Genomic DNA, 18,913 nt, shown 5'->3' on the forward strand with positions numbered 1-18,913 from the left:
GTTGAGTGCAAGTTATAATTTTGAAAAACTTTCAAATGTTTATATAGCTTAGTTAATCTCTTGTGTGACGTGACCCTGGACATGTTTGAATTTAAAAATAGCATTCTCAAAACAGGCTTTGACGTTACTTTTTTGCTTAGTCAGCTGACAATTCAATTTACAACAAAGAGTTCTATGTAGAATCTTTAGTCAGATTTGCAGCACAGATAACTTCACCACTAGTTTGATTTTGAGTTCCATCATTCCTGTGCTGTGATACTCTTTTGGGATAGTTTGTTAGAACATTGACAAGAGTTGTTTGATGGGATTTGACAACTCGTGCTGATGATCCTGAAGAGAGATATCAAATTAAGATTTGAGTGTCATGCATCTGGTAACTATTATAAGACATGTGGATGCATTGGAATCATAGAATGCTACTCACGGACAGCACATTTAGCTCATCAAGTCTGTGCCAGCATCTGTCTGCTCGCATCACATTGCCTACTTTTACTCTTCTGCTTGCTCTATGAAAGTTCCAATTTCCCTTTCTTTTAAAGCAATTGATTAATCTTTATGAAATAATTTATGGCATTTGTTTCAACAATTGTTTGTCATAATGAACCTTTCAATCTGGTCAACATTTCTAAGAATGTTTTATTCCTATCCACTCTTGAATTATTTAGAGATTATTTTGAATTATTACTCTCTCATTGCCTTCTAGCCAGCCAGTGGAAATTATTATCACTACTTAATCAGCAGACTACTGGACTGGCAGCACTTGTTCCATTGTAAATAGGCTTTAAAGTGTTGCCTTCAGTAAGGTGAAAGACTTGTGTTCATATGGCATCATTCAAGCACAGGATGTCCTAAAATGTTTTATAGTCAATTAAATATTCTGAAGATTCAACAGGGCTACTTGTGTGCCAAACATAAGAAACAAGCAATTGACAGACCAAAGCGATTCCACAACCAACAGTTGGGAACTAAGTCTGCAGTGCTGCAATGTCCAGTTGTGAATGGTGGTGGGCAATTACACAGTTCGCTGGAGAAGGAAGTTGCACAGATAACCCCATCCTCAATGATAAAGGAATCCAGCATATCAGTGCAAAAGATGAGGCTGAAGCAATCACAACATTCTTCAGCCAGAAGTGGATGATTCACCTTGGTCTCCTCCAGAGGTTGCCAGTATCACAGATGCCAAGTCTTCAGTCAATTTGATTCTCTTCAAGTGATCTCAAAAAACGTCTGGAAGCACTGGATACTACAAAGGTTCTCAGCCCTGACAATATTGTGGCAGTGGTACTGCTCCAGAACTTGCCATGCCCCTAGCCAAGCTGTCCCAATACAGCTACAACACTGGCATCTGTCTGGCAATGTGGAAAATTGCTCAAGTAAGTCCTGTACAAAAAGCAGGACAAATCCAACCCAGTCAATTACTGCCCTATTAGTCTACTGTCCCATTAGTAAAGTGATGGAAAGAGTCATCAACAATGCTGTCAGGTGGCATTTACTCAATAATAACCTGCTCATGGATGCTCACTTTGGGTTCTGCCAGGACCACTCAGTTCCTGACCTAATTTAAGCCCTGGTTTAAACATGCACAAAAGAGCTAAACTCCAGAGATAAGGTGACAATGACTGTCCTTGACATCAAGGCAGTATTTCATCAAGTGTGACATCAAGGACCCCCAGTAAAACTGGAGTCAGTGAGAATCGGTGGGGGGTGGGGGGTCTCTGCTGGTTAGAGTTGTTTCTAGCACAAAATAAGATGGTTGTGGTTGTTGGTGATCAACCATCTCATTCCAGGACATCACTGCAGGAGTTCCTCAGGGGTGTGTCCTAGACCCACCATATTCCACTGTTTCATCAATGAATTTCTTTCATCGTAAGGTCAGGAGTAGAGATGTTTGCTCATTGCTCAATGTTCAGCACCATTCGCAGCTCCTCAGATAGTGAAGCATTCCATGTCCAAATGCAGCAAGACCCAGACAATATCTAGGCTTGAGCTAATAGATAGCAAGTAACATTTACATCATGCAACTGTCAGGAGAGAAAAAACAAGAGAAAATCTAATCATCACTTTTTGACGTTCAGTGGCATTACCGCTGATCCAAAATATCAACATTAGGGATGGCAGGGCGGTGGGTGGTGTTGCAAGTAGGTATCTAAATTTTTATGTTGGGTTGTAGAAAATAAAAATCTCAGGACATCACAAACGTGGTTACCAAAACTTCTTGAATCACCTTGACCTGGAACAGTTTGTTTACGTTTACATACAATAAATTTGAGAAAATATAATGTGCTTGGCTTTGAAAACACATACACAGATGCACAAATAAAACATTTTAAGTTCTCTTTATTCACATGATTAATTTAGTGTTGAATCATTTTGTATACTTGCCATGCACAACAATCCAAAGCAAACATACATTGACTCTTATCAGTCTTGCCAGTTGAAGTCATGGAATATAAATGTTGAACTCCTGTGAATGTTTGCCAGTTCTAGTTGCTGCAGTCATTTGACATTGATTAAAATCTATTAAAATGCCTGTCAAAGCTGCTCACTAGTGTAGGATTATCTTGAGTGTAAAGCTAACCTAGAGTTTATCCAATATTGATCATCTCCTTAAACCAATCTCCTTAATCTACTTCTCTTCATCCCAAGCTCCAACACATGCAAGAAGCTTATTAACCTCTTAGTCACATGAGATTAAGACCACCTATTCAGATGCCTCTTCTTCGTTCTTCTCATCCCCTTACCTAACAAAGTAACAATCATTTTCACCCACAAACCTAACTTAAATCTGTATCTCTGTAGTTTCTCTCCTGTCTATCTCATGACTTCTCTGAGCTCATCTTGTCTACAAGACTCGCCCTCTGCTGTCCTGACCCTATTCTCACCAGTATCACTTCCTGACCTCCGCTTTAGCTAATATTGTAAATTTCCCTTTCACTTTTATGCTTCCTTTCTCTTTCAGATTTGCTGCATCACTCTTTGTTACGATCCCTGTGGGGCATCTGTAAACCAAAGTAATCAAGTTTATTGAATGACCCCCAAATGAAGCAATTGCCAATAAGATTCCACCTTTTCATAACTACTTTAACACGAATCAGAACCAACATAAATTAAACATGGATTAACAGGCAAATGAAACTTTAGATGAAAAGGTAAAATTTCACTTTCAATAGTCAATACAACAAAGTCTCCCTTCAGATATGGCACCATGTGCTGTTCCAAAGTTCTTTAACTTGGCCTCTAGTATGTAGAATCTCTCCCATTCCCACTATGTCAGTTTGGCCCTTGGATTGCTTTCACTTACAGCCCTATTCCTTTCAGGTCTCTGGAATCGCTTGTCACCTAAAGAGCACACTCCTGAATAATGTCCTTAGCTACGTTCATGACAGTTTTGATGGCACAGATTTCCCAAAGACCCATTTGTCTGCTCCCTTTAATAAACCCCGTTAAACGGTCAGATTAGCTCTGGCTAAATGAAAGCAACAAAAGTTAAAATTGTCCATTTTATAATCCCTGCTCTAATCCTGTCATCAATTTTCTGTCCTGTTTAACTGTACTACAGACACAGCTCCTTGTTAATGTGCCTCCTCTGTTCTCCCATCTGCTGCAGTTCTCTTCTGTTTGGCTGTACAGTTTCTGTCTGTTAACTTCCTTCCTGTTAGTACTGCTTCCAGGGCAGAGATCCCCATATCACATGGACCAGTATTTCTTAATGCAGAAAAAAATTACAATTAATCCCTTTGCAAATGATACAAACTCAAAGTCCTTTTTCAAACATTCTTAAACAATTGCAGATTTTACAGACATTTTAAATAAATTGCACATTTTTCATACTGTGCTGTTTCTCAGTTAAATGTCAGTACACATTATGCTCAAAACCCTGCTTTTAACCCTCTCTGTCCTAATAAACTACCCTCCCATCTTCAACCTCCTTTCCTGTTGAAAGCCCTTGAATGTGTTACCACCTACCAAATCCATGTTGAACCTTTCTAATTGACTTTCCATCATTGATCCCTGCTAGAATGCTGAAATAGTCACAGAGTCACATATACCATACTCACGTGATTTGACCATGGTAAGTGATCTTCATCCTTTTCAACCTGATGGAAGCTTGAAGCTTTTGGCATGGTTGACTGCACCATCCTCCCCATTGTCCACGTGAGTTAGGACTGCCCTCATCTGGTTCCATTCTTACTATCCAATGATTGCCAGAGAACTCCCAGCAGTGGCTTCTCGTACAGACCCCAAGAAGTCACCCAGGATCTGTCCTTCAACATTCTACTCCACAATGACACTATCAAAACTGCTTGCTTGGCATCCGGTCCTGTGTAAGGTGAAATTGGCAGTAGTTAAGCTTTTAAGTGGCTGAAGGCACCGTCTTCTGTCTTTACCGCCAATGCTTTTCCTTGCCATTGATTCCATCTTACTTCCTGGCCAATGACTCAGACTGAACCATGCTGTTTACAATCCTGCTGTACTATCTGATCTTGAACTGAGCTTCTGAGTCTATATCCTCCCCATCAAGAGACTGCTCTTCTGCCTGGCCTCCCTCCTATCTTTCACTCTCTCTTAAATACATTTAAAATTATACTACCCGCATTTTAACTTTTTAGCAAATACCATTCACCCCAACGCTTGTAAAAGTACCTTCATTACCAGACTGGCAAACCTCAATTTTAAACTTCTTATGTCCTTTTCAGCTCCCTTCATGATGTTGCTCTTCCTTAACTCTGCAACCTTCTCTATCAAAATTCAGTGACAACCTTGTGTTCACGTTCCACTGGGGTGGCCAAGCCTCCCCATCTAAACCCTAAATCTCTCCTCTGTGTCTCTGGCTTCCATCAAGACACAAATGTGGGTGTATTAAGTGAGAACTCTGACCTGGTATGCACTCCTTTCAAAGGTGCTGTTGGTCCTCCTTGTTTTCAAAACTTTGTGAATGCTTAAGTATCAATTTCAGTCTTGGCTCTCGCTGATTTCAGTGTAAGAGATACTGAAGGAGATGGGTGGGGTGGAGGAGTTAAAAAGCTGCGCAACAAAATGCCCAAATATGCCATTAAATATCAAATTATTTTGTAACATGCTATTGCAGATCTCCAGTCCAGCTATGTGTTTTTGTTGATCATGTTTAATATCTTATGTTGCTGTGATTTTATTTTTTCCCATTAAGCTTTTGTCTGCTCATCTTGCAAACATTTCCTGTCAGCTTTTCTTGACTTTATAGGCTTGTGGGGCTAAGCACAACGGGTAACCTTTTTCGCATCTGGCAGGAGACTCTCACTTACCTCGAAGATTTAACTAAAAGCTGGTGGCCTTAAAGTATACAAACCGTTGGATTATAATGGGGCTGCTTTATGTATCATTTGAAACATACTGAATCTTGAATTCACTTTGTAGTATCACTGATTATCCACTTGAGTAAGGAAATTAGCTGTTCAAATATTGTGGGAGTAATATTGTAAAGCAAGAATTTTGTTATTGTGTTAACGTCTGTGCTAACCCAAGAAACAACAGTGGGATTATGAGATTATGAACCATTGCTGTAATATTGTCTGTGTAGGTTATTTAATGTCTTCTGTTCAAAAGCAAAAATCACTTCAATGCAGTATTTTCCTGAAATAGTACGGAGGTTGTTAATGACTATGCATGTGTGTGTGTGCACATAACGATTCTTTGCGATAGCTTTTACATTTCCTGTAAACACTTATTTGCTGCATCATTTTCTTGTCACCTCTTTTCCACATGTTATTGCAGTCATTTCTCTCTGATAAGCATACTTAATGCACTTGCCTTCAAGGTTTTGCAACTTCACGTTTGCATTATCGAATTCCATGGCACCACCCATCTAATGCTTCTGAAAAGGACTCTCACCTGGCATTCCCTCCTGTTGCCTTTCTCCATTCTCCACTTGCCCCTTCGCTGTCTTCTGCCCCTTCTCTTCACCCTGATTTGGAGCAATGATCCAACTTTCCCTTCTCCTACTCACTCTTGCTGCTTTTAAACGTGCCATTGCTGCATTCAAAGCGGTGATCCAGGTTGATAAGCTGTAACAAGTGACTTGAAGCTGGCTTTGGAATCAAGGCCAAAAACTGGCTGCAATGTATGCCTACCAATTAATTATCCCTGTAGCAAGGTGGGATTCAATTTTGTTTTTATTTATAAATAGTGTAAAGTTAACAAATATTGATAATGGATTTTACAAATTCACATTCCTGGTGAGATGCCCCACCTATGGCAGGCGATATGAAAATGCAGTCATGTCACTCCATCAATTTGCATACAGGAGTTCTAAACAACAAAGACTCGGAGTTAAAAACCAATCTAGAAAAGATTTAGGAAGGGATTGATTAAAAGCTTATTTTCCTGAATCCTGATTTCTGCAAGGTCATTTGACCATCCAATGCTCCAACAATTCACAGTTCCACTCCTGTCCTGTGATCTCCTTTAGATCCTGGGACACTTGCTCTTTCCTCCCCACTTCTCTGTTCTGAGTAAGAATTCCAGCTCCTTTGCCAAGATGGCGACCTGCGCCAGACTAACATAGCTCAAGATTCTATCTTAACCACCTTGAAGACTCTTTAGCACCTAAAGAAGCTAGCAAAAATCACCACTTTTCTGTCTGAGACAAAAACTAAAGTCTTCTCTTTTTATTTTTCTACATTGTTACTTAAAAGCAGTTGGAAGACAAAGTGAGCTTAAAAAAGTGATGAGCCAACTTAGGATCCTACCTGATGCACTGTTGACAGGAGATGGAACTAATCTCTGCGAAATTCAATTATACCAAGCTGTTGGTTAATGGTTTAAAAAAAAGAGTTAAGTTTGTGTTTGTAAAGAGATATTACTCTTGAAATTCAAGTTTTAGATCAGTGGGCAAAATAAATGGCAAGTACTCTCAACCCATGAATTTGTACAGAAGGGGCTATTTGAGAGCACGTTACTCATTAGTGCATTTAGATTCTGAATTTTTCTTTTTCAAATACGTGAAAGCTAGTTTAGTGTTTGTGATATTAGAATGCATTGAACTTAAGTTAAAACATTAGGAAGTTCAGTGGTTAGCACTGCTGCCTCACCGTACCAGGGACACGGTTTCAATTCTGGCCCTGAGTGGCTGTGGAGTCTGCATGTTCTCCCCTACGTACATAAGAACATAAGAACATAAGAAATAGGAGCATGAGTAGGCCATCTAGCCCTTCGAGCCTGCCCCGCCATTCAACAAGATCATGGCTGATCTGTTGTGGCTCAGTTCCACTTTCCCGCCCTCTCCCCATAACCCTTAATCCCCTCTCTTATCAAGAACCCATCAACCCGCTTCTTAAAAATATTTAGCGAGGTCTGCACGTGTTTCCTCCCACACTCCAAAGATGTGTGGTTTAGGTTGATTGGCCATGCTAAATTGCTCCTTAGTGTCAGGGGAATAGCAGGGTAAATACATGGGGTTATGGGGATAGGGGATGGGTGGGATTATTGTTGATGTAGGTTCAATGGGTCAAATATCCTCCTTCTGCACTAAGGGATTCTATGATTCTGTGAAGGTTAGAAAAAGCACTTGGCCAAATCAAGCTGCTAAAATTATTCACTTAATGTTTTTAGAGTGCAGTACCTTGGACAGTGGAGGTTGTGTAGTGCAGTGGTTAGCGTCCCAGCCTTTGAGTCAGAAACTCTGGGTTTAAGTCCCACCCTAGAACTTCATGGAAGATGAGTTCGTAACACGCCCATTGGGTTGAATATCAACCTACAAAATCCTTCCAGCATGCCAGTGACAGGCAGTAAGAGTGGGGGAGAAAGATTCCTGATCATCCATGGTTGATGCAGAGTGGCAGTCCTCTAGCAACAGCGTAATGACTTCCTGTAAAAATCTCACTTTGGGAAAAGATGAAAGTTTGCCTTGTGCATCACTGGGGTCTGAGAAGAGAAATAACAACAATCTCGGACTGGTTACTGTATTTTGCCCCTTAAAGAAACATTCTCTGTTTTTTGAGTGGCATGCTTTCATAAGTGTCTTTTTTGTGTAACTTTGCAACAAGAATGTACTGTAATATTTCTACCTCTTATGTTTAGTTTAATGGTGTGAGTGATTTGTTAGATTTAATTTTAAAATGGCAGAACTATGGGATTAATTTACAGTGGAGAAGGTTTTATTCATTCGTGGGTTGTGAGCATCACTGGCAAGGCCAGCATTTATTGTCTATCCTTAATTGTCCTTGAGATGGATGGATGAGTTGCTTTCTTGAACTGCTGCAGCCTATGTAACTGGTAAAGCCATAGTGCTGTTAGGGAGGAAGTTCCAGGATTTTGGCCCTGCTACAGTGAAGGAATGGCAATATATTCCAACTTAGGACTTATCTTGTCTGCTGCTCTTGTTCTTCTAAGTAGTAGAGGCCACATGTTTGGAAGTTGCTGTTGAAGGAAGCTGGACAAGTTCATGCAGTGATCTTGTAGGTCTTACACATTGCTGCCACTATGTGCCAGTGGTGAGTGACTGAATATTTGTGGTGGTATGTAGAGTGCCGTTCAGACCAGCTGCTTTATCCTAGATGGTATCCAATTTCGTGAATATTGTTGGAATTGCACTCATTATATTCCTGACTTATGCTTTATCAATGAGGGACAGGCTTCTGGAAGTCAGGAGACATGTTACTTTTTTGCAGAATTCCCAGCCTCTGACCTGCTCTTGTAGCCATCGTATTTATATGTCTTGCCATTCCAGGAATAATGATTAGATTATCTTCTGTTGGAGATAGTCATTGTCTGGCACTTGCATGGTGTGAATGTCACTTGCCACTTAATCCAAGCCTCGAGGTTGTCCAGGTCAAATGGGCAGTGATCACTTCAGTATCTGAAGAGTTGTGATTGGAACTGAACATTGTGCAATTATTAATGAATGCCTAATCGTATGATAGAGGGAAAGTCAGCACTGAAGCAGCTGAAAATAGTTGAGCCTAGGCCACCACCCTGCCACCCCCCCCCCCCCCAGTTTTCATTGACTTCAGTTTTACTAGGGTTCCTTGACTTTTGTCAAATGCTGTCTTCTTGTCAAGCTATCACTCTCTCTTCCTACTACAGTATTTCAAAATCTATACTTTAAAATGACATATGTGCAATAACATGAAGGGAGGCAATGTAACATAATGGGTGTAATCCTGAAGTGGGGTGAGCAGGATTTCTAACTACGCAAATTGTTGAAACTAACATGGCAAGTTGCAGTAATGGTTGCAAAGATGTAAGAGTCCTGAGCTTTATAAATTGAGGCATAAGAGTACAATAGCAAAGAAGCTATGATGAACATGTAGAAACAGTGATTTGGTTTCAACTGAAAAGCGTTGAGTCCAATTCTCAGCACCACACTTCACTATGTGAAGACATTGAAGAGGGGGCAGAACAGATTTACAAGAATGCTTCCAGGGATGAAGGATTTCAGTTAAGTGGATTGATTGGAGAAGATGGGACTGTTCTCCTCAGAGAAGAGAAGGTTGAGAGGAAATTGGATGGAGGTATTCTGGATCATGAGGAGCCTAGATAGGGTAGATCAAAAGAAGCTATTTACATTGCTGGCGAGATTGGGAACCAGAAAACCCAGATTTAAGATCGGGGCAAAAGAACCAAAATCACTGAGTGATTGGGATCTGGAATGCACTGCTAGAGAGCTGATTGAAGCAGATTCGGTTCTGGCTTTCAAAATGGAGCAGGATAAGCACCTGAAGATAAAATGTTTGCAAGGGAAGAGTGACTCAGTAGAAATAGGTGAGTTGCTCTTGTAGAGAGCTGGCACAGACTCGACCAACTTAATGGCCTTCTAGTGTCCTTATGACCATTATACAATCTTCTGTCTGGGTTAGGTTGCAGGCTTGGGAGCCTGGTTTTATTTGTTGACACTGTCTGCTGACAATGGATAAGTTGTACTTTAGATTGTAATATTCTATAAAATTTTGGAATGCTAAACATATGTTGTAGTTTGGAATGATGTAGTTTTGGAATTTTCATCTCTAATACCAGATGCTTCATACAGCAGAGCGGGCACTGTAGAATTCAAAACTGAATACAGTTTATGCCCAATTCAGAAGGTAAATGTATATTGCATTCTGTAGGTGACATATTTAGTGAATATGAATCTTTATATTGAAAAAGAAGCGCATTATTGCTAAAATGGAGTTTATCTTTTATGTAAAATGTGTTACGTGTGAAGAAAAAAGTAAGGTGGTAAGAGTAATAATGCTTTTATATTTGTGAGAGATCTGCAAATAATTTGAGTTCTATCCAAGATCGTAAACTTCTTAAAACCCTCTTTCTTGAACTGTGTTTTTTGACCCTGTTTCTCAAAACTGTACTAATGGAGCTATTTCTTGTGCTATTTGTAGGAAGAAGTCTTTCTTGTATTCAGCTCTGTATGCTGCATTTATATTTGGTGGCCGACGCTTGATGAAACAACGAGCAAAGTTTGAGCTGAGGAAACCCTTGGTGCTGTGGTCACTGAGCCTTGCACTCTTCAGGTAAGCGTCACTTCCTTTCCTCCTGTTTGATGACTTTCCTACTGATACTGCACATGATTGCAAATTAAAATCGCCTTTAAATTCATCAACCCAGTGCTTATAAAGCAATTACAATTACAGCTTTTTTAACAGTGAGTACAACAGTGCATTGGTGCTTTTGTTACCTGCATTTATTTCCTTGGCTTTAGTATCGTCAACAGTAGCAGTTGAAAATACTTATTAGGCCCTACAATGATGTTTACAATCAAAATGTTAACTTTTACAGACTATTATAAAACTTAAATGGTTACTCAACTTATTTGTGAAGAGTCTCGGGGAGATTTACCTAATGATCATAAAATCAATTTTAGGTCTTTATTATCTATTTTAAGTGACATGGCTTAATCCAAATAAAAAAGAAAGCTTTAGATTGGCAACTGTAGCCAGATAAATTTTCCCATAATTTTCAATACATTTTATTAATGGCACTGCTCTCTGTTTTGTATGTTGAATGGAATTATTCAGGACATCTGCTTTGCAAACTTATTACAGGAGAGAATGTAATAAGCCATGCTTCTGTTGGATATAAGCTTTAGAATTTAAGCATTTGGCATGATCTTTGTCCAAAAATACAAGATTTCGAGATGCCAGCATTGGACTGGGGTGGGCACAGTAAGAACTCTCACAACACCAGGTTATAATCCAACAAGTTTATTTGGAATCACGAGCTTTTGGAGCGCTGCTCCTTCATCAAGTGAGTAGCAGTGATGAAGGAGTGCTTCGAAAGCTCGTGATTCCAAAAATACAAGTGCATGGTCAGAGCATGAGCTTTCTGTGCATTCGTTCTTCAAATTGCCAGAAGATATTGCAGCATTTTTATTTAAGGAAGGCCAACTTATAAAAGATGCGAGACAAAACAAAAAATATCACCAATTTCTTTGAGAGATTCTTAAACTCTGTTATAAATTAAGGATTTTGTCATACAGTGGGTTTGCTATAGAAAACGCTTTACTTGTTTTTTTTTTCAATTCTCATTCTAAGGGGAGACTGTGGTGTAGTGGTATTGTCTCTGGACTTGTAATCAAGAGGTCCAGGCTAATGGATTCAAATCCCACCATGGATTTAGTTTCATTTGATTCAGATGGATTCTATCATTGATTGTCATAAAAACACATCAGATTCACAAGAAAATCTGCCATCATTACCTGGTCTGCTCCACATCTGACCCCATACCACAGTTATGACTGTTAATTGCCCTCTGAAAGAGCTTAGCAGAACACTCTCTCTTCAAGGGAATTTAGGGATGGCAGTAATGCCACATCCCTTATGCCATTGAGTGTAGTGATTCAGATTGCCATCCCTGACCATCCAAGTATAGAATCATAGAATCCCTATAGTGTAGAAGGAGGCCATTCGGCCCATCGAGTCTGCATCGAACATAATCCCACCCATACCTTATCCCCATAACCCCGTGTATTAACCCTGCTAATCCCCCTGACATTGTGGGGCAATTTAGCATGGCCAATCAATTCAACCTGCACATCTTTGGAGTGTGGGAGGAAACCAGAGCACCCAAAGGAAACCCACGCAGATACGGGGGGATCTGCATACTCCGTGTAGACAGTGACCAGAGGCCAGGATTGAACCCGAGTCCCTGGCACTGTGAGGCAGCATTGCTAACCACTGTGCCACCCCAAATAGTTTGTAGCATTGCCCAAACACTTCCGTTAAAAAGTTAAAAAGATACAACATAATAATATCTCCCTTGTTGATGTTATTACATTGAACTGGTAGCACAATAAATAGTTACTACTTATGCTGATGCACTGTAATCATTATTACTGAGTAGGGATATTACCTGCTGTTGTACTTGGCACAAAAGCATCACTTAATGAAATTTCTGGTGCAGAGGAGACAGCACCTGTATCCAGTTTGTGACCATTGACCGTGGGTGAAAAATTGGGTAGGCTGTGCAATCCTCCACTTCTGATCTGCATTCATGTCATGTAATTCCTCTGTGCTTGGCGTACGAAGACAGAAGCGTTTACTGCAGAGAGTCTGTTTGCCCACTAGACAAAACTTGAGCCATTCATTCTTGAAATGTTGGCGTAACAATACAAAGACTGCTTTGAGATAGGAATATCAATTTATTTTATGTTCTCTTTCATGGTTGCTGGCTGTGAAATAAAGTCTGCTCGTGTGTATCCAGCAGCCATTTAATGTTAACAGTCAGCAAGCAGAACAGTTGATATTCAGGTTAAAGCAAAGGGCAAAGTGGTTTAACAAGCTCTGTTGTAATGCTTATATTCTATGATTAGCCCGCATATCTGTGGTTCAGGGAGGCAGCTGCACATATAAAACTGCAGTTGCTTTCAAATTGATGCAATTTCTGTTAGTGGGATGTGCAAAACATAACTTGTGGAATTTACAATTTGAGTAATAGATATAAAGTTGCTGAAGTTATCTAGTTACGTGGGGAATTCTTTTGGAGAGGTAGGAACATTAGAGTTAGGTCCCAAAATGCCTTTGGAACAGGTAAGTTGACCTTTTTGGTAGATGTGAACATGTGTTAAAAAGTGGATAAACATATTTGAACTTTCAAACTGTCAGGTATTTAAATCTCTAAGCCTTTTAAGTTTGGAAAAAAGGAATTCATTTCCTGGTTCGAGCAGAGCTGGTCCCTCTCTCACTGCTAAGTTCCTTCTGTTACTGGTTCAGTTGAAAACTAAGCTCAAAAATCATTCCGAACTTAAAAAAAAATGGCCCCTGGTTACTCAGCAACAGCTCAGTCCTTCTCCAAGCTGTTGTTTATTTTTCATATCATAAACTCTCAAACACAACAGAGACACGGTTTAGAATTTAAGCTCCTTCCCCCCCACACCCCACCTCCCCCCCCATCCCCCCATATATGCGAACACCTTTGTTTAACATGAATCTAACTACCCTTTCCCAGAACCGCTAAGTTAAACTCGCTTAAATCTATCGTTTCTAATATCATGGATCACTTAAGATTACCTCTGCTTCCTGACAATCTAAAAAGTTCTTGGGGATGTTTGCATCCAAAGTAGGATTTTCCATCTGGCCACCAATAACAGTAGTCCCACAGCCAGTTAATAAGCTGGAGAGGGGATCTCGACCCCTCACTAAGGAGGAAGTCTTGCCTCAGAGAGCTATCAGCTAATCTGATTAGCTGGCAGTTCTGTAGTCCCAGTAGTGGCAGCATTATCCAGAACTGAGACTACAAGCAATCCCTAGATTCTAAGATCTGGGCTGGGATTCTCTTCCCCCGCAACTCTCACTGTTTTTTCCGGCAGCAGAGGCAGCTTGCCATGGACTGCTGGTGGGAATTCCAGTCCTGCCTAAATCAATGGTCGTTTGCGTTACTCGCTGGCTACGCCTTCATGGAACCTGCCGGGAGGGGAATGGGGGTATTGCTTTTGGCAGAACCAGAAAATCTCACTGGTGGGTAGGGCCAGAAAACCTTGGCCCTGGAGTCCACGAGCAGCTAAGCGCAGAGATTCGCATGGTGGGGAGGTGAAGTTAGACTGCAGGAAGATGGGGGCATCTTGATGGAGGGGCTGAGGGCAGACCTGGCTGTGGGGGCTGATGAGGAAAGGGACACACCACTCCCACCCCCTTAAGCTTTCTTTCAATATCTTAAAACCTTGAATACGTAAACAGTGAGAGAAAGATCAAGTCAAGCAATCGAACAAAGGCCTGATTTGATTTTGTAGATCTCTTTATTATACGATGCTGATATATTTCTGAGAAATCTCTCAGCCTGTGGAAAATGCAGCCAGATGGTATGTTATAGTGTTGGGAGGCAAGAAGACTGACCACACTGTACCTTGATCATATGACAGCCTATGTTTTGATTCAAGACCACTTGACTGTTGCCAATCTGTTGAAATAGGAAAATAACAATAGTTTGAGGGGCTATATAAAAACAATTGGTTTTGTATTTATTAAGTTGTACATTTAATTTGCACAGGAGAAGTCTAGATGGACAAGAACAGATGAGTCCTGATGTTTGATGTGGCTTTTGATCAGGGATCTAAATCTGTGGAATTTAGCACGTTCATGGAATAGGGAATTAGTGAATTGGGACACGGTGCTTTAGCAGAGCTCAAACCTGCAGTTCCTTAGAATACACATCCTTGTTAATCATGCACAAGTACTTTGCATATACTTGTCTGTATTTTTATTGACATTTCTCTTTTAGCCACTGTTGAATCTCTTGTGTTTGCGAAACAATATATTGGCCTTGGAGGGAATACAGAGAAGGTTCACCAGGCTGATACCGGAGATGAGGGGGTTAGCTTATGAGGAGAGATTGAATAGACTGGGTCTGTACTCGTTAGAGTTTAGAAGACTGAGGGGGGATCTTATAGAGACTTACAAGATAATGAAGGGGCTAGATAAGGTAGAGGTAGAGAGATTCTTCCTGCTTAGAAAGGATAGCAGAACTAGAGGGCACAGCCTCAAAATAAGTAGGGGGGGGGGGGGGGGGACAGGCAATTAGAACAGAGTTGAGGAGGAACTTCTTCACTCAAAGGGTGGTGAATCTCTGGAATTGCCCTGCCCATTGAAGTGGTGGAGGCTACCTCGTTGAATATATTTAAGTAAAGGGTAGATAGATTTCTGAAAGACAAGGAAATTAAGGGTTATGGGGAGAAAGCGGGAAAGTGGAACTGATCCACTTCAGATCGGCCATGGTCTTATTGAATGACGGGGGAGGCTCGAAGGACTAGATGGCCTACTCCTGCTCCTATTTCTTATGTTCTTGTGGCCTTTGGACCATTAAAACAGTCCCAACAGTACAAGTTCTTTTGGGGCCATTCCAAAGGCTGGTTCTATGGCCCAGGGCCTTGAGGCCATCACAAATAGACTGGCAGAGCAGAATATCCAGCAGGTTGTCTGCCATTTTTAGTTTACACAGCTTCAAAGCAGCTGAATCTAACTCGCAGTACAAGTTAATCTGGCCTGAGGTAGCCTGTGCTTAGTATTGCATGTGTCCCAAAATGAGATATGAATGGTTTTTTCACAACCTAGAAGCACTGAGGTTTTTAACTTTGCACTGCTCTAGATAAACCCATCTCTCTTGCAGGCAGACATTTACCTGAGAGTGAGTGGAAGGAGAAAGGGAGAGATAGGAGGAGTATGGGGAGGTGCCAGGTCTATGAAGACTAGATTAGGATTTACAAAGGGGGTTTGGAAAACAGGTTGGGACCTGGTAAGGATTGGTAGACTTTAATTGAGACTGTGGTCACTTGGGAGATTTGGGTTCAGTGGCTGAAGAAAGGGAATGGGCAAAGGGTGTTGGGGGACTGGAGAGCTGGGGGCTTGTGGGGGGGGGGGAATCTGGCATTTAGGGGTCTGAAGATAGCTTAGAGTAGGAGGGTAGTCAGTGACTGGGAAATGGCTCTGGATAGAGAGGAAGTCTGCAGAAGTGCAGATCATATAAAAGAAGGTATGAAAGGAAAAGCTGATTGGGGATGTTGGCTTAAGGAAGGGAAACAGATTATGAATTTGAGAGAAGCGGAGGGGGAGCAATGGAGACTGGGGGTTTGGAGCTTAGCTAGAGAAAGATGGGTGGTATGACCTGTGGTTCAGCATCTATTGCAGAGCTCGCAACATGGTGAATGAGAGGAGCAATCAGTAAAAGGGCTAATGAAATCCCTGGGCTTTACTATTGTCAAATAGGAGAAATGGAGAACCAGCAGTGGGAGATTCAGGATTCCAGCTATGCTCAGGGAGCGTTTCAATATCCAATACAAAATGGGGATATTGGAGGAATGATCCTGTGCCAGTGCCTCACAGAGTTGGGAGGAGCATTCCAGCTCCTGCATATTTCACAGATGGGGAAATCTTTAAAACAAAATTTTCCCTCACGTTTCTACACACTGGCCTCTAGCAATTTACTTAAGAACTGCTGTTTAGAATGTTGTACATCAAGTATGCTTCATCTAATTTTGCATACATTTTGCAGAAGGGTCCTGAAGCAAGTCTGTGATGCTCCTTTGCACATTCAAACTAATTTCAGATGGTCACTAAGGACGCCCAAAAGCAGTCTTGACCAAAATGTTGGCAGCTATGCCATCAGCACAGGTTAGGTACAAGATCTGGTGCCAAGAAAATAACATACATCGCACCTGATTTATGGCCAAACAAGACATTATCCTACGTGTTCAAATAATATTTGTTGAATATGGCCTGTGCCAATGTCATGATGTAGATGCCCCTGTTCTAGGCTGACCCCGAGTCTCTTCAGTACTATTATAATTTTCCTGTACATAACTACTGAGTATCACTCAATAAATACAATGCATTATGATTTGTTTTTAGTACAGAGTTTATTGATGAGATGCTGCTGACAAGAAGAATTATCACCTTGTGTATTAACTTGAAAGGGAATATTGCAGAAGTAATGGAGTCCCAGGAGTGAGATCAAGTTACTCTCCCACAAGTTGAGTTTCACGCTTCAGATTCATGATCTTTATTCAGTGAGATTGCTATAATGCAATTGCACCCAGGATTCTGGTGGCATGAACGTAAAGTGACTGCTTTCTCTCGATGCTAATCTGTATGTCATATCTACTTCAATAATGTATTTGGATTGCAGAATATAGGAGGAAGTCTTATGAAAGCACTTGTACATGAAGCTAAGTTTCAGCGTACAATTACTTTTATTTTTCCGTGAAAGCCTTACATAGTAAGATAATGTACTTACATTTATGTTATGTGCTTTCTGTGAATTGCTAACACAGCAACCTATGTTTTCTTTACCATGTGATCTCACAGAAACAGCATCAAGTCATCTGGAAACAAATTCTGGTGTTAGTGCTAATGGAAAGGCTCTCTCTCTCTTCAGTACTAAATGCATTCCTTCATTGCTACATTTATTTCTGTTTTCTGTACATATTAATGGGCACGTAAGCTCCTTTTAAGAATTGAGTCACTCAAACTCAACAGCAGTGTTAAGTACCCATTCTCTCTGGTAGCTGCAGGTTCTGCATGTTACAACTGTCCAGTGGTATTTAGAGCTATGGAAAAAAGGCCTCATGGTGCTGAGATTAGAACAGCCATGATTTAATCAAATGGGCAGCATAAGCTCAAGTAGCTGAATATATTGCTTAAATATCACTTTATTTCTGTATTGTTTATGATACACACTATCTGTTCACCAGTTCTTCAACTCTCATTATTTTCCAGCTATGTGTTAATGTTAGTGTTTATAATGTAAACTGTCTATAAAGATATATAATAGATATGCTTCCAAAAAAAGGTGTGGTGCGTTATGACATGAGTCACTGAACTCCATCTTGTCTTTTGTTTTTGACTCCCGTGTTTATTTTATACAGAAACTCCTTATAAATTATTTTCCTGTCCTTTAGTTTGCATGGTATATCTTCGTATAAAATTGTTGCCAGCTCCCTTTTTGAATCAAAAAAAAATTTTGATATGCTTCGTTCTTAGCTCCCTGAGAGCATTTGATAGCCAGCAACCTGGCATAGTCTGCACTGCTTTTTACACTAGACAGTTAACTCATATGAGTGCCTGTGGCTGAATATGACTCAGTCTAAGTCCCCTGGAATACTTGTAGATATTTGTATGTTTAGCAGCTTTCTTTTGCATGACTTGCTATGGCTGCTTCAGGCTCAGCTAACGTAATATCCTCTGTTTTTCGGATTCATAACCGCTTCTGGGCCAGGACCTTGCTCTTCTGCGCCACTTTCCCATCTGTTTCACAAGTGCAAATGATTTTTTTGTAACTCGGACCTCTACTGCAAAAGTATAAACAACTCTTTTAATTTTCCCATTTACTTACATTTCTCCTGACTACTTTATAACACTGACACAACCCTTTTACTTGCACTATCTTTCCAAAAGGATCTAACAAATTCCTCACAATTTATTGCCAAACTGAGAGAAGATTGACCTTAAACAAATCTCTGTTGGCCAAACTGGTTTTTATTTCAACAGAGCCACTATTGTCCTGTCCCTCCGTTCTACAAATCATCAGAGTATAATTTGTCTAGTCAGCTAAATAGACTGATATTATTTAGCTACACAAATCAGTGATGTGCTTCAGCCAATATTTGTTACAGTCCAGTGAGTATTTGCAAAAATTTAGAAACACCTCCTTACCACATCCCCACCGCCCCCCCACTTCAAAAACATGGGACAGAATTTTCTGCCCCCTTCCCAGTGACAGGATCTTGTGGTCCCACTGAAGTCGAAAGACATTTGAATGACTTGCTGTACCTGCCCAGGGGGATATCTGTTGCAGTGGGGCTAGAAAGTCCTGATCATATTCCTAACAATTTTTTTTTCTTATTCAATAGCTTCTTGAGCATCAACACACACGCACAGCATTTATTTCTCAGAGTAACTGTCAGAATTGTTCAACAAACATAACTTCTGAATTAATTAATTAAAGATTTTCTGTG

At 40.5% G+C, this 18,913-nt stretch overlaps 1 protein-coding gene across 1 annotated transcript in view; it reads left to right on the forward strand.

The window, feature by feature from the left end:
* The window catches only part of LOC145344696 (very long chain fatty acid elongase 6), an 88,371-nt gene that overhangs the window by 51,128 nt on the left and 18,330 nt on the right, over window positions 1-18,913 (forward strand). Inside the window, exon 2 of the mRNA XM_080191807.1 lies at window positions 10,353-10,484. Within this exon, the coding sequence (XP_080047933.1) occupies window positions 10,353-10,484 (132 nt within the window). The remainder of the gene's footprint in view (window positions 1-10,352; window positions 10,485-18,913) is intronic.

The sequence above is a fragment of the Carcharhinus amblyrhynchos genome, chromosome 1, assembly GCF_965287045.1.
Source record: "Carcharhinus amblyrhynchos chromosome 1, sCarAmb.v2.hapA, whole genome shotgun sequence".
Lineage (NCBI taxonomy): Eukaryota > Metazoa > Chordata > Chondrichthyes > Carcharhiniformes > Carcharhinidae > Carcharhinus > Carcharhinus amblyrhynchos.